The following is an 11,740-nucleotide window of genomic DNA, read 5'->3' on the forward strand; positions in this document are numbered from 1 at the left end:
TACATTTTGCCTCCAAAGAGGTCGAATATCGCATGGCCTCCGCGATCATCTTCATCCCAGTCTTTTTGACCCTTAGCGATTAAAACAGATAATACAAAGTCCCTGTAAGGAAAATATTTAGGATAGACCACCGGATCCACTTTTATTCCGGTATAGATGTGGTGATATGCTACCCAGGTCTTGGTGTCTTCTTCAGTGAGGACCTCACTCCATCCTCGAGGAACTGGAACTTTATCCTTATTACTCTTTTTGTATAACTCCTGTCGTTTCGGCGGCGTACCTTAACTTCCGAAAATTGTCCTCGTGCGTCGAGCCGAAGCATTTCTCGACCAAGATATTGACCAATCGCCAACAACAACTCAACGGTCTTTCAAAATTCAGACCAATAATAACAAAAGATGCTTCGCGCTCAAAAGAAAGGGAAAAATACCAAAACTTTTCAAGGATTCTTTCTAGAATGATGAATGCTTACTTACACAAATAAACAGGAAATTTCCTAACGTTTTACAATGTTGTGAAATAAAGAAATATTTCCAACAGGAACGGCTTAGGAAATTTTAATGATATATAAACTCGCAAAATAAATTAGAAAAATAAATATTTTTCTTGGGATAGGATATAAAATTAATGGATACTATTTACCAAACATTGTAGCAGAAATTTGTAATGCTACAGAATTACCAGAAAAAAGATTCAAAAAAAGTGAAATAAAGGCCATAATAAGATTCAATACCAACCCTAAAAAAGCTCCAGGGTACGACCTAATCACTGGACAGAACTGCCGGAAAAAGGATATACATATCTAACACATTTATTCAATTCAATCATGAAAATCAGCTATTTCCCGCCACAATGGAAAGTAGCCGAAATAACACCCATTTTAAAACAAGGCAAACCACCTGAAAGGGTAGAATCATTCCGGCCAACCAGTATACTACCAGTGCTATCCAAAGTGTTCGAAAAACTTTTATTAACAAGACTAACGCCTCTCCTAGAAGACAAGGGAATAATTCCAACTCACCAATTTGGATTCAGGCAGAAACATTCTACCATTCAACAAGTACATCGAATAGTAAACAGAATCCATAAAGACCTCGAAGCATCCTGGACGAAGTGGGGGATTGATTATCCCCTCTACTTCGTACAAGCCACCTGTTGGGGCGGCTTCCTTCGATGTGGTGGTTCGGGTAAAATTAAAACTCTGCAGGGATTAAGCTAATATAAACGAATTTACCTTCTTTATTTGGAGAATCATTTTCACAAAAACAAACTAACTCACTACTTACTAACTTTTACAAAACTATTTCGCATCCAGCGATTTAAGTATTACACTGCATGTTGACGAATACTGCTAAAAAAGGCGGGAGAGAGCCACAGTCCCTGTGATTACACAAAAAACCGGCTTCAGACCCAACGCACCTTTTTGAAGCATGCAAGGAAACCTGCTTTTTTACACCTATCCAAATTATTATGTCGGTGGAAAGGAAAAGGCGAGTGTCAGTTGCACCATAAGTTGCAACCGCAACATAGTCCCCTCCTTGATGGGAACGCATCAAAAAAACAAAAAAGAGAAATAATTGAGTATAATTCGAAAAAGGGTATAACTAAACTAAAAAATTATCAAAATTCTTGAAGGTGAGTCATAGGAAGAGGACACAGTTTAGCAATAGAGCGAACGTATAACCCTTCAGGAGTTTTAACCTTTACAACTCTTACTCTATTATCCTTTCCCGGATATATCTCAACTACCCGAGCTATAGGCCATTTAAGAGGAGGCGAGTTTTCATCCTTGAGCAAAACGAGGTCATCAGGCTTTATGCCTTCCTGAGGAGTAAACCATTTAGGTCTATTTTGAAGCCTATTAAGATAATCGCGTGTCCAAACCTTCCACATATGCTGCTGAATCCTGGAACATTTATTCCACAAGGACAACTTATTTTCTTGAATATGAGAGAAATCTGATTCAGGATATGAGGTTAAGTTAGATCCAATAAGGAAGTGTCCGGGAGTGAGAAAAGAAAAATCGGACGGGTCTTCTGAGAGCGCACAAATAGGGCGTGAATTAAGTACTGCTTCAATCTGTGAAAGTACAGTAGATAGTTCTTCGAAGGTAAAATTGGAGTTACCCATTACTCTTACAAGATGATACTTGAAGCTCTTTATGGCAGCTTCCCAAATACCACCGTGGTGTGGAGAGCGAGGAGGGATAAACTTCCACTGAATTTGACATGAAGTAGCGAACGAGCGAATAGATTCAGAGGTATCCCCTTTGAGAAGCAACTCATATAGTTCCTTCAATTGGTTTTTTGCACAGAGAAAGTTCGTGCCATTATCGCTGAAAATGACACTAGGATTGCCCCTTCGGGCGATAAACCTTTTCAGAGTCAATAAGAACACTTCAGTAGAGAGACTGGAAATTAATTCCACATGCACAGCACGAGTAGCTAAACATACAAAAACTGCCATATAGGCCTTAGTAAGGGGAGCTCTTTTGATTAGAAGTCTTAATTGGAAATGGACCACCAAAATCGACTCCAACGTTTATGAATGGGCGCGAAACTTGAACTCTTTCCTTTGGGAGATTAGCCATGATTTGAGAAGCGATTTGTGCGTTAAAACGATAACAAGTGAGACAATTTTGTATTATACGTTTGATTTGTCGAAGACCATCCAGAGGCCAAAATTTCAATCTAACATTGGATAGTGTATTTTGAGGGCCGGAATGCAGAAGTCTTCGATGCTCTCGGGTAAGCAATAAATTGACAATATGTGATTTCGAAGGTAACAGCAGAGGGAATTTTTGATCATAAGGAACATCCGAAAGGAGAAGACGACCACCTACTCGTATCATTTGAGAGGAATCTAGAAAGAGATTCAATTTACGAATGGACTTATCATTAATCAGACGATTATCCATTAAAAGTTGGATTTCCAAGCTGAAGAAATGAGACTGGGTCAATTTGATAATCATTAACTGAGAACTAGAGAGTTCGTTTAGAGTAAGCGGACCGATACGTCTATGAGACTTAGCCTTTACATTGTGAATAAAACGAAGACAATATCCAAAAATTCTCTGAAGTCGAGTGAAGCACGAGAATTTGCAGAGAGTATCATACATTTGCGAATCTGGTTTTCTGATCAGATGAGTAACCTTTTTGAGTTCAGGCAATTCATCAACATTAATACTCGAAGGACCATTAGATACACAGGTGTTGAAATCAACGTGTGGATCTGACAAAAATTGAGGACCATTAAACAAAAAATCACAATCAAGCAACTGCGAGGGTGCAGCACCGCGAGATAATATATCCGCAGGATTGTCTTTCGATCGTACATGTCTCCATGTATGGTTGGAGGTGAGTTCTTGTATTTGAGATCTGTTGGCTACAAAGGTAGACTAACGAGAAGGGTGTGAGTTAATCCATGCGAGAACGATTTCTGAGTCTGTCCATAAATTGACAGAATTTATTTGAGAGAGTGATGGAATCAAAACAGAGAGAATCTTAGAAACAAGATTAGAGAGTAATAATGCTCCTAGAAGTTCTAATCGAGGAAGAGTAACAACCTTTACAGGACTAACACGACTCTTTGAGGAGATTAGATGGCAAGAGATAAAGCCATTTTCGTTTGAAGTTCTCAAGTAAACGCAAGCACCGTATGCGTTAAGACTTGCATCTGAAAACCCACGTATTTGAATACTTATTGCATTGCTAGAATTTAGCAGCAACCTGGGAATCTTGAGATTAGAGAGTTGAGGAAGTGTTTCTAAAAATAAATTCCATTCTAAGAGCAATTTTGAACTGAGACAGTCATCCCAATTCGATTTTTCCAACCAAATCTTTCTCATAATTAACTTGGCAGTTACCACTACGGGGTTAACCAATCCGATAGGGTCGTAAATTGAAGCGATTAAAGAGAGAACTTCTCTTTTTGTATAGGTATCCTTGACGGTAACCTTTGGCACAAGGACTGAAAAATGATCGAGAGTGAGAATTCCAACATAAACCAAGAATTTTATTCGTGTGATTGTCGGGATTAATTACATAACTAGCTTCATCAGAGATATGAGAAATACTTGCGAGAAATTCAGGAGAGTTTGCACACCATTTATGAAGTGAGAAACAAGCGAGTTTTAAACATTCGGTTAATTGACGATGAATCTCGAAGAGTGTTTCGAAATCATTGCAGCCGTACAACACATCATCGATGTAACAGCAATTTAAAAGAGCATCACTAGCCAGGGGGAATTGGTCAGCATTTCTTTGAGCTAACTCCTTAAGACATCTAGTGCTGAGAAACCCAGAGTTATTTAATCCATAAGTGATAGTTTCGAGTTAGAAGACATTTCAAGTCCTCTTGAGGGGAATCACGCCATAATATATTCAACAGAAAAACCTGTTCGGAATTCACTCGAATTTGTCTATACATGTGACGTAAATCTGCTACAATACAGTATTTAAACAATCTGAAATTTATCAAAATGTCGAACAGTTCGCGTTGTACTGTATAACCAGGAAGCATTATATCATTGAGACTTAGATTTGAAGTAGTCTTCATACTACCATCAAAGACAACACGCAACTTATTTGTTACGCTATCTTTCAAAACACAATGGTGAGGAATAAAATATTTTAAATCAGAGTGAATATTTCGAGTGGAGAGGGGAACATATCTGCAATGTCCAAGTGCAATATATTCGTGAATAAATTGTTTATACTGTGAGTGCAATTGATCCGACTTGATCAACTTCTTTTCGAGATTTAGAAATCGCTTCTTTGCAAGGAAAAATGATTCGCCCAATTTTTTATGCTCGTTTGGAGATTTGAAAGGAAGATCTACTTGGAATCTACCAGAGGACAATATTTTAAGTGACGATTTAAATTTGTCTTCGGCCTGTTGCTCCGAAGGAGTTAGGATTTTTGAAGTACAAGTAGGAGACGACACTTCTTCAATTTCCCAAAACGACCGTACGAGTGAATCGGTATTTTGAGCTTGAACGAACAAGGATACTTCATTTCGAGGTTGGGTATTTTCTTGGATGTTGAGTGTGGAATATGAGTCAATTGATCTAGAGGGATGAGGTACAATTCCACCTACAAGATATCCGAGGTGAGTATTTGTTAAAGTGGGAAGATTAGGGCCTAACTTTATTAAACCATAAGTGAGTAAGTCGAAATAAATATTTGCTCCAAGCAACATTTGAATTTCGGCAGGAGCACAAAATTCTGGATCAGCTAGATGAATGTTTGGTGGAATTTTGAGAGCATTAAAATCCAATGTCATTTGAGGATGCTTACACGTGATGGTTGGGAGAATGGCACACGAGAGTGTAAATTGTTTTGTGGGATTAACGTTTGAGAAAATATTTAAATCCACCATTTTATTCGACGTCGAACAGATTTCGGATATACCAGAGATTTGAAGACTTTTTGTGTAAGGAATACACTTCAAGCGACTTGCTAATTCTTCAGTGATAAAAGACAGCTGGCTAGCTGAGTCTGTGAGGCAGCGTACCTTAACAGGATTATTATGAGAGTCATAAATTGTAACACATGCTGTTTGGAGTAGAACCTCCTTTTTCCCTGAGAATGTAGAGAGAGATGATGCTTGGTAGACATCATTAGAGTCAGATTTGTTTGCCTTTCGTGAGTTTGCAGAAGAGCTTTAAGTTTCGATTTGAGTATCGGGATCACGAGATGCATTACCGTGAGTACGAGAGTTTGGATGAACATTGTGAGACTGGCGAGTATTTTGAGAGTTATGATTTCCTTGTGAATCTTGAGAGTGACGAGTATTTTGAAAATCAGTGTTTCTGTTAGACTACGAGATTCTTGATTATTTCTTGGGATAAAACGAGAATTATTTGAGTTGCGAGTAGAAACGTTAGAGAAGTGGATCAATGAGTGATGTCTTCTGCCACATTTAGCGCAATTTGACGTAGAGGTACATGTACTTACCGAGTGACCACTAGCCAAGCAGTTGAGACACGCTTTCTTTACCTTGACTGTTTGATAACGCTCATCTTCAGCCATATTTAAAAATTCCTGATAAGTGTATATCTTGTGCGAGTTATTTTGACATAAAAAACATTTAAAGTACTGATTATCGTTACTATACTGCATATTATTGCTAACTATGTTGAGGGAAGTAAAACGAGAGGATTGTTTTTGCTTAGGAGAGTGAGGACGCTCAGGAACGAGATTTTCGAGAACTTTATATTTTCTTTCGATAAATTCGAGGAACTCAGTTAATTTTGGGAGTTTTTTGATATCACGCTCAGTTTCAAATGATCTTTTTGTGTTATAGTCTAATTTTTGAGTAAAGAGATTAATGAGGATTAAATCAGCGAGTTGACTTTAGACGTCTAGATTTGCTAAAGCAGCGAGATGACTTTTAATTTGAGTTAAAAAATCCCTAAGAGTGTGTGCATTTGGTTTTGTAACGAGAGGAGCACTTAATAAGCTATTCAAATGGCTATTTACTATTAAGTATTTATTTTCGAATCTATCACATAAGTTTTTTACTGCGATTTCAAAATTGGAGTCGATTATTTCAAGATTGTCAATTAATTTTAGCGGTTCATTTTTTAGCACTGATTTGAGATAAATAAGTTTTTGCGCGTTGGATAGTTGCTTATCATCTGTTATTAATTTTGTGAAAACCTCGAAGAAACTGGTCCGTTCGGATATTTCACCGGAGAAAAACGGGATTCTTAGCTCCGGAAGCTTTACATTTTGACTTGTGCTGACAGAGGGTGTTACATTAGTTACAATGGGTGGAGTCTGAAACGGTTTCGCAGATAATTGTGTGATTCTCTCATGCAAATATGAATCTAAATTATAATACTGCTCTTCAACTACATCCCTATCTGAACTGTATTTTTCGAAATCTTCTAATTTGAGTTCCTTTTTGTAGGACGAGATATTCGCGATAAGTTTCGTTTAATACGTTTTTTCGTGCAATGTATTGACCACACTCTAAGACTGCATTTTTATTTTTTGAAACAAATGTTTGAATTCTAGTAATGGAAGCTTTCGTGTGCCCCCTCAATTTTATAATTTTTGCAACATCAGTCATTTTGAAAACGTGAGAAAAATAATACAAGTTTTTAAATACAATGAGAGATAATTTGTACCAAAAATCTAATATCTACTTAAATAGCGATAAATATAAAAAATATACATGCAACATCGATACAAAAATAATTCAGTAAACGTTTACAATAAGTGACCAAACGGCATAAAAGTTCGCCACTAAAACCACATTTATAAATCCACAGCGAGCGAACATATATTCTCCGACGCGAACTGAAAAACCTGTCTTCCACCTGTAATAAAACTTCTAATAACGATTTCAACTTTTGAAAGGCGAGGGGAAAACTGGAACCTGGTAGGTATCGATGACCAACTTCGAGAACGAACAATAAAACCAGTTTTTCTACCTTCCGAGACGGGTAAAAACTTCGAATAACAAAAACTGCTTCTGTCTGCCTTTTTGACGCCAAATTTGATTGTGTGAGAAATTCAAATATATTTTTCCTTTGTGAAGAAATGAGAGAAAAACAAAACTGTTTTTTACGAGTAGCGTGAAGATCTTGAGGTTACTATGTGGAAACGCATTTGAATAAGCAAAAAATAATCACAGTCGTGGTTTTTGAAATTATTCTCGAACTTCCGGCTTTTACAGGAGAACAGGACTACTTCCGGGATGAATAGGGTCAACATCCGGCTCGAACAGGAACAATGAACGGAGTGGGGGATTGATTATCCCCTCTACTTCGTACAAGCCACCTGTTGGGGCGGCTTCCTTCGATGTGGTGGTTCGGGTAAAATTAAAACTCTGCAGGGATTAAGCTAATATAAACGAATTTACCTTCTTTATTTGGAGATTCATTTTCACAAAAACAAACTAACTCACTACTTACTAACTTTTACAAAACTATTTCGCATCCAGCGATTTAAGTATTACACTGCATATTGACTGTTTGAGTGGCGGCACACGAATACTGCTAAAAAAGGCGGGAGAGAGCCACAGTCCTTGCGATTACACAAAAAACCGGCTTCAGACCCAACGCACCTTTTTGAAGCATGCAAGGAAACCTGCTTTTTTACACCTATCCAAATTATTATGTCGGTGGAAAGGAAAAGGCGAGTGTCAGTTGCACCATAAGTTGCAACCGCAACACATCCAGATATTGCTCCGCCATGTTCATAGACATAGGACAAGCGTTTGACAAAGTATGGCACCAGGGTTGCTCTATAAGCTGAGGAGTTGTTTGCCTCTAAATTATTACACACTACTAAAGTCATACCTTACAAATAGACGCTTTAGAGTCAAATACGACAATGAAATATCAGAACTCCAACCCATAACAGCGGGCGTCCCCCAGGAAAGTGTACTCGGTCCTGTCCTGTACCTACTCTACACTGCCGACCTTCCAACATCACCTGCCACAACAACAGCTACAGTTGCAGATGATACTGCGATCTTATGCTCCAACAAGAATCCAAACATCGCATCAGAACTACTACAAAATAACATAACTGAGGTCGAAAAATGGTTACAAAAATGGAGAATTAAAGCAAATGAGCAAAAGTCGATTGGTAACATTTACAACCCGTAGAGGAACGTGTCCACCTGTATGTATTAACCGCAAACAAATACCACAGAAAGATGATGTAAAGTACCTTGGGATTCACCTGGATAGAAAACTGACCTGGAAAAAACACATATTTTCTAAACGAAAACAACTGGGCCATAACGTGAGAGACATATACTGGCTAATAGGAAAACAATCCCAGTTATCAACACAAAATAAATTACTCTTATACAAAGCGGTGTTGAAGCCAATTTGATCCTATGGGATAGAACTGTGGGGAACAGCCGCAAATTCTAATATAGAAATTATACAAAGGTTCCAATCCAAAATATTAAGGATGATTTTAAATATACCATGGTATATCACCAACAACGCCGTACATCGAGATGCAGAGGTAACTTACGTAAAGGAAGAAATTACATATCGAATAAAAAATACAAGGACCGATTGCGGGAACACCCAAACCACCTAGCAAGGAACTTGATTCAGATGTGTGCAGTGCGCAGGTTAAAACGTAAAGTGACTAGTGATTTAGTGTGAGCTAAAAACAAGTGTAGTGCTTATTTATGTTTTCCCAGAACCAATAATAGTTTAGTAGACTAACATCAAGAGCGGCATATTAATGGGTATGTTCGCCACATGTCAATAGTTTAGCCGACATACATATTACTTAAGAGGAAACAGTAGCGATCAACAGGTAGCGAAAACGCATTCCAAGATTGCGGCTAATTTTGAATATTTTTTCGAGATATTTGGCACACGTATTCGTAATATAATAAAGAATGGCGGTACAGAGCCCAATTTGAAAAATATATTAATACGTGGAAATTACTCTGTAATTAAATACAATATTAAAAACACGAGCCTGTACCGCCATTAAGAAGAACAAAAAAATACACTTTCTTCAAATAAACTTTTTTATCCGATGCCTAGATTTTGTGTCATTTTGGAACTACTAAATTTTTTTATTTCATTAGTAGTTCCACAATGACACAAAATCTAGGCATCGGATAAAAAAGATTATTTGAAAAAAGTGTATTTTTTTGTTCTTCTTAATGGCGGTAGAGGCTCGTTTTTTTAATATTGTATTTAATTACAGAGTAATTTCCATATATTAATATATTTTTCAAATTGAGCTCTGTACCGCCATTCTTTATTATATTACGAATACGTGCGCCAAATATCTCGAAAAAATATTCAAAATTAAGCCGCAATCTTGGAACGCGTTTTGGCTACCTGTTGATCGCTACTGTATCACCTTAATGCTTATTACTTTGTAAAAAACGGCAGATTGTAATAAATTGGGATGTCAATAAAAAAAAACAGTACCGATTGGGTATAAAATAGTGGATGCTCAAAATATTTTGTATTATCCAGTTGGTATCAAGACAATCACCCACCTTACAGTAAAGATTATTAACCAAGCAGGTAAACTTATTAACTTTGGGGGAGAAGAAGTAACAGTAAATTTACATCTTAGAAAACGTATATAAATAATGGTTTTAGTTTTTTCTCACATACCAAAAACATATATAAAGAAATTACCTTCTAAAATAGTAACGCCATCTATACTAAAAACATATAAACGGAGATCACCTTTTAACATAGTAACACCATCTATACCAAAAACATATAAAAGGAGATTACCTTCTAAAAAAACATCATCAAATCGTCGCTTCCTGCAATTGTTGGGATTTAAAGTCTTAATATTATGGAAATTCTGCATGTTACTGGTCAATCTTTCAATGACAACACTATTGAAGAGTATCAATTTCACACATATCAACCGTACATTCCTGGAAAGTTAGGTTATAATGATGAAATACGTATTCCAATTCAAGATTTAGATTCATTCACATATCCGGCAAATAGTTATCTCCATATCGAAGGACGTTTACTCACGCATGATAATAAAGTCATAACAAAACTAAAATTTATTAATAATGCTATAGCTTACTTGTTTGGCGAAATACGTTTTGAATTAAATGGGGTAGTAATTGACTCAGTATGTGATGTAGGCTTAGTATCAAGTATTAAAAATTACCTTAGTCTTAACGAAAGCCAAAGCCTGCAATTGGAAAACTCGGGCTGGTTTCCAAAAAGGGGTAGACTGGAAACTAATAATGAAGTCCCCAAAGACAGTGTGTTGGTGGATTCAAATGGAAACTTTAACGTATGTATACCTCTAAGACTGCTATCAGGTTTCTTTAAAGATTTTAGGAAAATCATAATGAATTTGAAAATGCAATTATTACTTATTAGATCAAATGATGATATTGATGCTGTAGTAAGCGAAGATGAAAGCGAACGACCAAAAATTGATATTAATAAATTATATTGGGAGGTTCCACATGTAACACCAAGTATACGAAAAACTTTACGGCTTAATAAGATTTCACATACAAATCAAGAACTTCCTATTAAATTTCGCTCATGGCAAATGATTGAATATCCTGTGCGCACTAGTACGAAAATGGAAACACCTCGTCACATCATTGTTGCTTTCCAAAATAACAGAAAATCGAAATTAACAAAAGATATGAGTAAATTTGATCATTGCAATTTAAAAAATATTAAAGTGTTTTTAAATTCTGAAAGATATCCTTATAATGACCTACAAATAGATTTTAAAACAAATAGATTTGCGAAACTTTATGAAATGTTTGCTAATTTTCAAGAAAGTTATTATCACATGGTGCTGAATCAACCTATATGTAATCCACATGACTTTAAAATGATTGCCCCACTTATACATATTGACTGCTCCCGCCAAAAAGAAATAATTCAATAGGGGTCTGTTGTGTTACGTATAGAATTTGAGACAGATGAGCCAACAACCTCTGATATCTCGGCTTATTGTCTGATATTACACGAAAAAGAATTTACGTATAATCCCTTAACTAAAATAGTAAAACAATTATAAATCTAAATATTTATATTATGCTGGACAAGTTTTTGATTTTTATAAAGGTATATGTACATAATTAATGAAGTCATGAGGCTATGACATTATTTATGGGGACCCTTTCATGCGCATGAGTCAAAATAGGTTTATAAATACAGGTTAGATACCACACAAAGACAGACTTTAACATGCACCTAATAGTAGATGTACAAGGTTTTAATACCGAGAAAAATAAA

At 36.4% G+C, this 11,740-nt stretch overlaps 1 protein-coding gene across 1 annotated transcript; it reads left to right on the plus strand.

Annotated features, from left to right (window-relative positions):
- Positions 1 to 10,310: 10,310 nt before the first annotated feature.
- LOC126891229 (uncharacterized) lies at positions 10,311 to 11,390 on the plus strand. Its single transcript, XM_050660410.1, has one exon. It carries the CDS (start codon positions 10,311 to 10,313, stop codon positions 11,388 to 11,390), a length of 1,080 nt encoding a protein of 359 aa, XP_050516367.1.
- Positions 11,391 to 11,740: the final 350 nt, after the last annotated feature.

This window comes from Diabrotica virgifera, chromosome 9 (assembly GCF_917563875.1).
Source record: "Diabrotica virgifera virgifera chromosome 9, PGI_DIABVI_V3a".
NCBI lineage: Eukaryota > Metazoa > Arthropoda > Insecta > Coleoptera > Chrysomelidae > Diabrotica > Diabrotica virgifera.